Source organism: Talpa occidentalis, unplaced genomic scaffold (genome assembly GCF_014898055.3).
Source record: "Talpa occidentalis isolate TD23 unplaced genomic scaffold, MPIMG_talOcc4v2.1 talOcc4.13, whole genome shotgun sequence".
NCBI lineage: Eukaryota > Metazoa > Chordata > Mammalia > Eulipotyphla > Talpidae > Talpa > Talpa occidentalis.
In genome coordinates this window covers 75,541,879-75,554,396 of record NW_023601322.1, presented here as the reverse complement: position 1 = coordinate 75,554,396, position 12,518 = coordinate 75,541,879, and the positions used below count along the sequence as shown (strand labels likewise).

Genomic DNA, 12,518 nt, shown 5'->3' with positions numbered 1-12,518 from the left:
TTTCACGGTGTCTTTCAGTATCTTTAAAAGCCAAGGCTTCTGTGCAGCGTCCTGACTGCTGGCGAGAGAGCAGCGGAGAGTCATAAGCAGAAGCTGGCAAAAGGTGAGCTCCGCTGCAGCTGTGACCCGGTCTTCCGCAAAAAGCAGGATTTCTTTATTTACTTTTGTAAGGAGAAAGTCGCACTGAGAAATGTTGGAATAAGGATACTTTAATCGATGATCCCCCAATCCTCCAACAGCAGGTGATCCCATACAGCTGCAGAAGCTACTCGTTTGGTAAACTTTTCCAAATACTATATTCTCTTCCATGTCATATAATGCCATATGGGAAATAGTGTTATTGCCACCATTTTACAAAGAAAAAAAATGGGCACACTGAGGTTAATTTTCCCAGCGTCACACCAACTAAATTATAGAAGTTCAAAGCATTCGTTAGAAGTCCATTCGCCCGGCGCCAGCCAAGGGTGGCGCAGAAACTACCGGAAGTGCCTCTGCCCCTAACTAGCATGGCGCCCAGTGATTTCCGCCCTTTGCTCCCCAGTAACTGGACTCTGCGAGTTCTCGCGGTTTTACCAAAAGGCACCGGCTTGGTAAACTCCCTGCTGCCTCCACGGAAGGCGGGGCTACGAAGGAGATGCTTCGTGGTGATTGGTTACGGTTTCTTGGAACGTGACTACGCGGAGTCAGACAGTCCTTGCCAGGCAGTGATTGGTTGCCGAGGGGCGCGGTCACTCGACGCTTAAGAGGTGGCGGCATCCGAGAGGAGAGCCATGGGTCAAGCCGCCAAGGTGACAGGGCCCTGGAAGGGGGTGGGTGTGATGCTTGTGGGGAAAGCAGGAGCGCGGCCTTGTCTGGAGTCTCTGCGCTGAGGTTCAGCACCCTCCTCCAAGGTGGTTGCCGTAGTCCGTGAGGAGCCCGTGCCCACCCCTGGAGGGTGTTGACGGGTTTTGTGTAGATGCGGAGGAGGGCGGGGGGCACCCCTGGTTGTTGCTTCTCAGTCTGCCCAGCTGCCCAGGGGTGACGGAAGGCCATTCCCTGGATTCTGCCCCCGTTCTGTCTTCAGACTTGAGTATTTGTCTGAAGGACCCATTTTCACGTAGTCGATAAAGGGACAAGACGCCTTCGGCAATCCTGCTCTCACACCTTACGGTGAGGTGAAAGGTTTAGTAAGAAGATGCACAGGAATCTAAAATCCAAGGGAATTTAGTCCTGGTAAAATCACCAGCCAAAGGTAACATCGCGAAGGAGCAAAGTCCCGTGAGACCTGCGTGCTTTGAATAAGCGTGGGAAGTGGTGACCCACCCAGGTCACATTCCTGAGGACCCGGTTTCAATTTAATTTGTCCTCAGACTGATGCTCTTTCCTGGCCAGCGCCCAGTTCTCAGGGACCAGTCATCCCTAGCCTTAAATATCGTCAGCATGGCCGTTTGGGACCTGTCCCTGTCACTGGCTGAAACGTCGGCAATGGATGGAGACTTGGTGTGAGAAATATTGTGAGGAAAAACTGTGCTTATGGTTTCTTGCTTCATCTGTTACTGAACCTGATCTCAGTACATTTTAATGTCACAACGCCAATATCAACGAAATTATAAAGAGTTATTCATTTAAAAAGTTTGAGTGTCCACAATAGCTGTTAATATTATCCAAAACCAACCTTTTCTCTGTACTGTCTAAGCATAATGGATGCAGTAATAAACAGACCACCTTTGCTTTTGTGGAGAAGTCTAGCAGGTGGGGAGGCTTTTATTATTTTTATTTTTTAAAAAGATTGATTTATGTATGGATGCAAGAACTGGGGTACAGGCCAGAGGGGAGGGGTGAGAGGATTCACCAGAGACGGAGTGGGGAACAGAAAGGCGAATTGACTGGGGCCTCCCCGGTGGCGCAGCGGTTGAGCGCTGGGTTGCGAAGCTGCCCGCAGCCTCTGCGGCACCGGTTCGATCCCCGGCTGCTCCCCGGCCACCAGAGGAGGGTCCCACATGGCGCGCAGACCTCTCCTGGCGCCCGCTGCTCCCCTCAGCAGTGTACTTCGGTCCTTCTGCCTGTTCTGCTCCCCGCTCTGGCTCTGGTGAATTCTCTCACCCTCCCGTGCTTCTGACTGTACCCAGTGCATGTGTAAACGAAACAAAAAACGAACAAACAAACAAATAAATAAATAAAACATGCCTCTATTAAAAAAAAAAAAAAAAAAAAAAAAAAGAAAGGCGAATTGACTGAAATACATTGCTGAGGGAACTCCCTAGTGGAGCAGGGGTTAAAGATAAAGACAGCAGATCAAGCTATCCAGTCACTGCAGCAGGAGTTCGATTCCCCCAACCCACTGGCCAGGGAGGTGACCCACATGGCCCAACAGACCTCTCCCACTGCTCCCTTCAGGAGTATACCCCCTGGTATGCTCCCCACTCTGTCTCTGGTGAATCCTCCCCCTCTCTCTCTCTCTCACTCTCTCTCTCTCTCTTTTACACACACACACACACACACACACACACACACACACACCCCTCTGGCCTACACCCAGCTTATGTATGCATACATAAATAAATAAATCTTTAGGGAAAAAAACTGCTCTGGGGAGCAGCTGGCAAGACAGGAGAGGTCTACTGTGCCATGTGGGTCAGCTCCCTGGCAAGCCTGAGGAACTTAACCCCTTGTGCCACCCAGGAGGCCCATGGTGGGGAGATTTTTTTTTTAAATTTATTTTTATTTATTTATACAAGCACTGGGTACAGTCCGAAGCGCGGGAGGGTGAGAGAATCCACCAGAGTCAGAACGGGGAGCAGAGCAGGCAGAAGGACCGAAGTACACTTCTGAGGGGAGCAGCGGGTGGCAGGAGAGGTCTATGCGCCATGTGGGAACCTCCTCCAGGGCCGGGGAGCAGCCGGGGATCGAACCAGCGCTGCAGAGGCTGTGGGCAGCTTTGCAACCCAGCGCTCAACCACTGCGCCACCAGGGAGGCCCAAGGGGAGATTTTAAACAAGTGCAGTTGACTCTTGAATAATGTGGGGTATGAGGTGCCAGCCTACACAGTCCCGTATATAACTTTTGACTCCCTAAAAGCTTACCTGCAACCATCCCGTGGTATTGACATAGATTCACTTCAGAACCACCACTAACTATGCCCCATAGTAAAATCAGCAGGATGATTATATTATGCCCTTTATGTGAATTCACAGATTCAGCAAACCAATATCTATGGGTGGTTGAATTTGTAAATTTGAAATTAAATTGTGTAAGTGAACCTGTGCTGCTCAAACTGGTGGTTTTCAGGATCACCTGTACTTAATCACAAATGTAGTAAGTGCTTTAAATTGAAATAAGGTTGTTTTGTGACCATATAACTGAAATTTAACCTAACTGAATGGATGCAAAAAAAAAAAAAATCTTAAAAGTTTAAGTTGAGATTGATTCAGTGGGAAGTTGCTTGGAAAACCAGAATACAAATGAAATTATATAGGAGTTCTTCCAAAAATCTTGTCAAGGTCTACCGTATGTAGAAGATACCTATGTTAAGTGTGAGAATATGGAGGTGACCAGGAAGCCTCTGAGGAAGCATAGGAACAACTAATAAACATTTCACTAACACACAGTATAAGTACCCAGAAGTATTCAGAAGTGATGTAGTATCTTGTTGAGGTTTTAGATTTGTATTTCTCTACTAGCAAATTACTTTGAACATCGTTTCATGGCCTTATATGCCATTGTCTAACTTTAAAGAAATATCTGTTCAGATTCTTTTTTTTAAATTTAAATTTTTTAATTTTTTAAAAAGATTTATTTATTTATGCATACAAGAGCTGGGGGTGAGAGGATTCACCAGAGACAGAGTGGGGAACAGAACAGGCAGACTGACCAAAATACACTACTGAGGGGAGCAGCGGGCAAGACAGGAGAGGCCTGCTGTGCCATGTGGGTTGCTCCCTGGCCTCCAGGGAACGAACTCGTACTGCAGAGGCTGCAGTTTGCTTCATAGTGCGGTCCTTAACCCCTTAAGCCACCGGGGAGGCCCCCCTTTTTTTTAACTTTTTTTAAAGATTTATTTATTTATACAAGCACTGGGGTACAGGCCAGAGGCGCGGGAGGGTTAGAGAATTCACCAGAGACAGAGCAGGGAGCAGAACAGGCAGATGGACCGAAGTACACTGCTTAGGGGAGCAGTGGGCAAGACAGGAGAGGTCTGCCTCGCCATATGGGAATCTCCCTGACCGGCCAGGAATCAAACCAGTGCTGCAGAGGCTGCGGACACCTTCACAGCACTGCACTCAACCCGCTGCGTCACTAGGGAGGCCCAGGTCTACCAGTTTTATTTTTTCCTAGCAACGTCTTTTCTGGAGCAATTCACCCTTTTGTTATAGCTAGACTGGCTACACAAATCCTAACTTGTATTTGTCCTTCACCATCATCTCTGCCTCTCCTGTGTTACTAGATCACCTGTCATTTTCCCACATTTCTTTCTTCATGGTTCATCTTATTTTGGTGGGGTACATTTTTCTATAGCTCTCCGAGAAGGATGCACAGCAAATAAAAGACTTCACATTTTTGAACTTGTCACTTTGCCCTTGTAGTTAGGTAATAGTTTGACTATGTATGGTGTTCTAAGTTGGACATTTTTTTTTAAACATGAGGACACTATACCATTACTTTCTCACAGCAATGCTATTTTAAAGTCAGGTGTCATTCTGGTTTTCTCTCCTTTTATGTGTGAATTGTTTTTTTTTCTGTTTTTTTTTTTTTATCATCACTGTACTGACCTTACTGTGGTAAGGTGCTGTGGTATGGATTGGACACTTGGTGGAGCCCTTTCAATCTATAGTAACAAATGCCTCAATTGGTGACATTTCTTGATTTCCCTCTTATTTTCTTCTGTTTTCTCTGTTCTCAATTGTTGGAGATTGTATTATTGTAAATGTTAGTTCATCTAGACTATTCTAAATATTCTTTTATCTTTTCTCCCCTCATTTTTTTTTCTTTGAATTTTTATTTCACTTTCTAAATATTTTTTCTCTACTTAATCTTTGCTACATCACTCAATTCATAGCCAAGAACTTTGGGAGTTTTCTGAATATACCTTTTTTAAAATTTACTAAAATGGGCCTCCCTGGTTGTTCAAGTGGTTGAGTGCAGCGCTGTGAAGCTGTCTGCAGCCTCTACAGTGCAGGTTCGATCCCGGTTCGTACCAGTGAGGTACCCACGTGGTGCAGCAGACCTCTCATGTCTTGCCTGCTGCTCCCCTTAGCAGTGTATTTCGTCAGCCTGCCTGTTCTGTTCCCCGCTCTGTCTCTGGTGAATCCTCTCACCCTCCTGCACATCTGACCTGTACCCCGGTTCTTATATAAATAAATAAATCATTTAAAAAAAAAATAAAATTTACTAAAACTTCTTTTTGATTATATTCCATTTTTGCAGTAATATATTTCTGAGGAAGTTTATTGTGGTTGTTTGATTTTGTTTTATATTTACCTTTTCTGTTCCCTGTTTGCTATTACGGTTTTGGTGTCACCCTTTGATGTTAAAGGTTTTCAAATATATGTAAAATATTTTATTTTATTTTTTTAAAGATTTGCTTTTGCATACAAGAACTGGGATACAGGCCAGAGTTGCGGGGTCGTGGGGTATTGGGGTGGTGAGAGGAGTCACCAGAGACAGAATGGGGAGCAGAACAGGCAGTTTGAGTGAAATGCAGTGCTGAGGGGAGCAGTTGGTGAGACAGGAGAGGTCTGCTGCGCTATGTGGGTCACTTCCCTGGCTGGGAATGGAACTTGTGCTGCAGTAGCTGTGGATTACTTCATAATGCTGATGCTTAACCCCTGTGCTACCAGGGAGGCCTTATGTAAAATATTTTAAATAGTGCCTAGTACACAGTACATTCTCAGTAGATGTTAGATATTATTATCTGTGAATGGACTAGAGTAAAAGAAAGAATGGTGGTAAAGTGACAAAGTTTTATGAGTAGGCTAAGCAAGAGATGGGGCGGGCTGAACTTAAATAGTTTTCAGGGATGGATAAAATACACAAGATTAGAGAGATAGACCTCAAGTTTCCACGTGAAGAGTAAAGTAGATTTAAAGTAAGATCTATAAGGGCCTTCCTAGTGGCAAAAGGGGTTAAGTCGCAGGCACTATGAAACTATCCTCAGCTGCCTGTTCTGTTCCCCACTCTGTCTCTGATGAATCCTCTCACCTCCCTGCATCTCTGTCCTGAATCCCAGCTCTTGTATGCATAAATAAATCTTTTAAAAAAATAAAAATAAAGATCTAGAGATTTCCACTTGAGGAATGTAGGGTCTTCCATACTGAAATTGAGAAGACATGGGAAAGAGCAATAATGAAGAAATGATGAGTACCTTTTTGAACTTGAGAAGATTGATATTGCCTTGGCCTGTCACTAAAACCTCTCTACAATCTGCCTTTTACTTAAATACCAGGCTCTTTTCTCTTTGTTATTTTTTTTAACAAGTATTACAAATATTCATAAATCTCAGAGTTCTTCTCTTTTGAGAAATCACTGTTAAACTTATCTAAAATGTCTAAACCATCCTCCTTTGGACTCTGTTAAATGTAATAAATTCATCAGTTTGTATATGTGTGTTTGACTTTTAAGAGCAGGTGAAAGCTTAATAAGTTAATAAAAATGAAAACAAGTACATATCAGATTAGTAAAGTTTGCTCCCTTCACAGACTGGTTTTTGGCAGACAGACATTATCTTTTTAACCATCTTTATATTGTTTTGTTTCAAAGAACATTGTATTATTTTTGTAAATTAAGTGAATTTTTTTAAATGTAAAGATAAATAATGACTGGAAAGTTATTTGACAAACCCTGATATTCACCTATTTCAACTCTTCTACTATTTTGAATAATAATCTCAGAAACAAACAGAAAAATATTACTTAAATTTATAACTATGTAGAACATGAAATTTTCTTCTTTTGAAGTTTGAATTCTGATTTTCATTACAGGTTTTGCAGCTCTTTAAAACACTGCACAGGACCAGAAAACAAGTTTTTAAAAATGATACCAGAGCATTAGAAGGTAAGTTTATTTTCTTTACCTCTTTGGAACAAATCCTTTTTTGGATGACTCTTAATCTATTCAGAAGGACTTTGTGGTTAAGACCACGTTAGGGAATGACCTTCACTCTCTCTCTCCTAGTGTTATTATGTTTTATAAAGATTAGTCTGCATTACACTTTAAGGAATATCTGCTTAAAATTTTTGAAAGATCATGTTTCATAAAGAATCAGTGGGGGGGGGGCTCCCCAGTGGCGCAGCGGTTGAGCGCTGGCCTCTCCTGCCGCCCGCTGCTCCCCTCAGCAGTGTACTTCGGTCCTTCTGCCTGCTCTGCTCCCCGCTCTGGCTCTGGTGAATTCTCTCACCCTCCTGCGTTTCTGACTGTACCCAGTGCATGTATAAACAAACAAACAAACAAATAAATAAAACATGCCTCTATTAAAAAATAAATAAAAGATTTATTTAAAAAAAAAAAGAATCAGTTGGGGGGCCTCCCTGGTGGTGCAGGAGTTAAGACGCAACCTATGAAGCTGTCCGCAGCCACTGCAGCACGGGTTCGATCCTGGCCAGGGAGCTACCCACATGGTGCAGCAGACCTCTCCTGTCTTGCCTGCTGTTCTCCTCAGCAGTGTATTTCAGTCATTTTGCCTGTTCTGTTCCGCACTCTGTCTCTGGTGAGTCCTCTCACCATCCACTCCTCTGCCCTGTACCCCAGTTATTGTGTGCATAAATAAATAAATCTTTAAAAAAAGGGGGGGGCCTCCCTGGTGGTGAGTGAAGCTGTGAAGCTGTCAACAGCCTCTGCAGTGTGGTTTCTATCCCAGCCAGCCGGTGAGATTCCCACATGGCGTGGTAGACCTCTCCTGTCTCTCCCCCCTCCCCTCAGCAGTGTATTTTAGTCAGTCTACCTATTCTGTTCTCCGCTCTGTATCTGGTGAATCATTTCACCCTCCTGCACATCTGGCCTGTACCCTGGTTCTTGTATAAATAAATAAACCTTAAAAAAAATCAGGGGGAAAAAAAGGGCTTCCCTGGTGGTGCAGGTGTTGGAGTCTTAGCACCATCAAGCTATCCCCAGCCACTGCAACCATAGTTTGATCCCCAGCCAGGTTGCTAATCCACATGGCACAGTGGACTCTCCTGTCTCTCCCGTTGCTGCCCACAGCAATGTGTTTAGATCCACCTGTTCTGTTCCCCACTCTGTCTCTGGTGAGTTCCCTCACACCCCGTAATTTCAACCTATATTCCAGTTCTTGTATGCATAAATAAATAAAAATGTATCTTTTTTTTTTAAAGATTTATTTATTTATTTATACATGCACTGGGTACAGTCAGAAGCGCGGGAGGGTGAGAGAATGCACCAGAGCCAGAGCGGGGAGCAGAGCAGGCAGAAGGACCGAAGTACACTGCTGAGGGGAGCAGCGGCGGCAGGAGAGGTCTGCGCGCCATGTGGGACCCTCCTCCGGTGGCCGGGGAGCAGCCGGGGATCGAACCGGCGCTGCAGAGGCTGCGGGCAGCTTCGCAACCCAGCGCTCAACCGCTGCGCCACTGGGAAGGCCCTAAAAATGTATCTTTAAAAAAAAAAAAAAGAAGAGAATCAGGGGAAAAGCATCAAAATTTCCCTGTGTCCCATTGCTTATCTGTGATTAAATCGTTACACTCATTTCTCTGTAATTTAATCAAATTGTCACATTGTCCAAATACTATCATAGTAATGCCTTGTGTCAGTCTGGAAATGATAGCAGTTATGAAATAGAATCTGTCCCAGAGAACTCCAAATTCAGTATCCCATTACTGCAAGTAGTTTCTGTGTCATCTGGAAGTCAAAGCTCTAAAGCTCAGGTTTTATGTTAATTTCAAATCCTGATATATTTCTAAACTATTTTTAAGAGGGTACCTAGGTAGGAGCCTCCCCGGTGGCGCAGCGGTTGAGCGCTGGGTTGCGAGGCTGCCCGCAGCCTCTGCAGCGCCGGTTCGATCCCCGGCAGCTCCCCGGCCACCGGAGGAGGGTCCCACATGGTACGCAGACCTCTCCTGCCGCCCGCTGCTCCCCTCAGCAGTGTACTTCGGTCCTTCTGCCTGCTCTGCTCCCTGCTCTGGCTCTGGTGAATTCTCTCACCCTCCCGCGCTTCTGACTGTACCCAGTGCTTGTATAGATAAATAAATAAATCTTTAAAAAAAAAAAAAAAAAATCACCACTGAAAAATAAATGTAAAAAAAAAAAAAAAAAGAGGGTACCTAGGTAAATTGTCCCCACTGTCCCTAAGAATTAAAGTTTTGTTATTCACCAAAATAATTTTTCTTGAATATTAAAAAGTATGCGCTCCATTTTATATGTACTTGATACAAATTCCTCACTTAACCCTCACAACAGCCTTTTGAGGTAGCTACTATTATGATTCTTTTGCAGAATAGAAAGCTGACAAAATGTGAAAGGATTTGCCCCACATCATACTTAATAAGGTGAAGAGCTAAGATTTAGCCTACACAGTAGCACAACCCTTGAATCACCGTCCATATTAAAATTAATCAAATATAAAAGGAAGGTTTTATAGTTAATTTCCATCAACATGGCATATTTTTGTTTTGACTAAAATAATTACAAAAACAATTAGCACAGACTATTTATCAACCTCTTTATGAGGATTGTCCCATTAAATGCTTACAGAAATACAGTAAGTTTATCAGTCAGATTAGAACATTACGCTGCTATAATGATGCCAAAGTCTCAGTGGTGTACATGAACAAAGTTTTAACTTGTCACTAATTTTACATGTCAGTCAAAGCACTCAAAAACATATATATAGGTCCTCTTTGCTGCTATATATTTTAATTGTGTATATGTGTGCATGCTATATGAGCTTTAGTATGCTTATATATATATTCTTACCATCTTTTAAAAAATTAAAAAAGATTTTAAATTAAATCTTTAGATAAATAGAAGCAAAGGATTTTTTTTAAAGATTTATTTCTTTATGCATACAAGAGCTGGGTATAGGCCAGAGGTACAGGGGATGAGAGGATTCACCAGAGACAGAGTGGGGAGCAGAACAGGCAGACTGACTGAAATACACTGCTGAGGGGAGAAGCAGGCGAGATAGGAGAAATCTGCTGCGCCATGGGTTGCTCCCTGGCTGGCTGGGGATCGAACCCATGCTGCAGAGGCTGCAGATTGCTTCATAGTGCAGTGCTTAACCCCTTGCACCACCAGGGAGGCCCAAAGCAAAGGATTAAATTGGATTTGGTAAAAATTGAATATTTAGAGGTAAGCAAATGAAATTGGAAGAACAGAAAGCAAAAGTATTATAGTGCTAAAGACTGTATTAGATTTAATTATAAATTTTCCAGCCTGTCAACAACTCTGAAAGAGACTTTCTTAATAAATTTCTTATTTTATACTTTGTTTTACATTAGTAAAACTATTTTATTATAGAAGTGCTCAGTTGTAATAACATGTAAATTATTGTACAAGAATTATAAATAGAAAGGCAAATAACTGTATGTATATTTTTCTTTCTCTAGCAGCCAGAATAAAGATAAATGAAGAATTCAAAAATAATAAAAGTGAAACTTCTCCTAAGAAAATAGAAGAGGTATGGTACAGTAATGAATTTCTCAATTACAATAAAACATAAATTTTCTTGGCAACTAGAGGAATGATGGAAATGGGGAGCTACATAAAATAATTGGCGGTTAAAGCTACCACACCAATGTAGATAACCTTTACTTGTTTGGTTTGACTCACTTCAGGATCACCTGCCTACACCCATGGACAACAGGTTGCCTGCTGAAAAGAACATAGATATAGCCGTGGTCAATGCAAGCACAGTAAACAAACCAACCCAGTAAATCACAGAAATTCTGTGTTCACCTAAGGCAGGTGACTGAAACAAATGTGAATAAGTGTTGTAGTAACTCTTTACTACAGAGTAAATATCAACTCATTTCTTTCATCTAGATAGTTTATTATTTTTTTAATTCCTATCTTGGCAATAGAAATTTTTTTTTTAAAGATTTATTTATTTATACAAGAACTGGGATACAGGCCAGATGTGTGGGAGGATGAGAGGATTCACCAGAGACAGAGGGGGGAACAGAACAGGCAGACTGATGAAATACACTGCTGAGGGGAGCAGCGGGCGAGACAGGAGAGGTCTGCTTTGCCGTGTGGGATTCTTGCCGGCTGGCCAGGATTAAACCCGCGGTGCAGAGGCTGTGGACAGCTTCACAGTGTGGCGCTCAACTGCCTGTACCACCAGGGAGGCTCTTGGCAATAAAAATTAACCAGACAGTTTATGAGCTACTCGCACTTTGCCTTTATTATTTGCACTTTAACTACTTGCTGTAAATGAAGACAAATCTATTGACACTAGTCTGTGATCTCCCTAATACTCCAGAACATGTTTTTTGAAAAACTTTACAGTAATTCTTTTCCTATATAAAATCATACTACTCATACACACAGAGACATTGTCTCTGTCTTAAGCTTCCTAGGTGTTCCTATATCTAACTTTCTATTGTTTGGGGAAAGATCCTTAGAAAGAAAACAAAAAATGGAATATTATTTGCAGGGGTGGTAATTACGATTCCAAGAGTTGGTTTGCTAAAGAGAAAGGTACAAATTAGAGAAATTCTTCTTCCTTTTTTTTTAAAGATTTATTTATTTATACAAGAACCAGGGTACAGGCCAGAGGCACGGGAGGGTGAGAGGATTCACCAGAGACAAGAGTGGGGAACAGAACAGGCAGATTGACTGAAATACACTGCTGAGGGGAGAAGCGGGCAAGACAGGAGATGTCTGTCCCACCAGATTTCTTGGTGGGTATCTCCATGGCCAACAGGGATCGAACCGGCACTGCAGAGGCTGCGGACAGCTTCACAGCACTGCGCCACCAGAGAGGCCCCTCTTCTTCCATTTTTAATAGAATTTCCACATGTTAAAAAAATATATCTGGGACCTTCCCTGGTGGCGCAGCGGTTGAGCGCTGGGCTGTGAAGCTGCCCACAGCCGCTGCAGCTCCGGTTCGATCCCTGGCCACGGGCGACGGTCCCACATGGCGCGCAGACCTCTCCTGCCGCGCCCGCTGCTCCCCTCAGCAGTGTATTTCATCAGTCAGCCTGTTCTGTTCCCTGCTCTGGCTCTGATGAATTCTGTTACCCTCCTGCGCCTCTGACTGTACCCAGTGCTTGTATAAATAAATCTTCCCCCAAAAAAGATACATTTAAAAAAAAAAAAAAATATATATATATATATATATATATATATATATATATATATCTGGTGAAAATGCATTTATATTTCATAAAGAAAAGTGCATTTTGAAATAGTAAATATTTGTAATAAAGATAATAAGACAAAATTAGATAGCCTAAGTATTTCTTTTTTTTTTTTTTTTTTAAAGATTTATTTATTTATTTATACAGGCACTGGGGTACAGTCAGAAGCGCGGGAGGGCGAGAGAATTCACCAGAGCCAGAGCAGGGAGCAGAACAGGCAGAAGGACCAAAGTA

General features: G+C 42.8%; 1 protein-coding gene across 2 annotated transcripts in view; it reads left to right on the top strand.

Moving 5' to 3' along the window:
• The first annotated feature begins 662 nt into the window (after positions 1-662).
• Positions 663-12,518, top strand: part of LYRM7 (LYR motif containing 7) — a 28,593-nt gene continuing 16,737 nt past the window's right edge. Inside the window, exons 1-3 of one of the 2 annotated variants that reach the window (XM_054694448.1) lie at positions 663-788; positions 6,957-7,029; positions 10,530-10,600. In XM_054694448.1, the coding sequence (XP_054550423.1) occupies positions 771-788; positions 6,957-7,029; positions 10,530-10,600 (162 nt within the window). In that variant the 5' untranslated portion in view covers positions 663-770. The remainder of the gene's footprint in view (positions 789-6,956; positions 7,030-10,529; positions 10,601-12,518) is intronic. The other variant, XM_037509408.2, reaches the window with a different exon arrangement.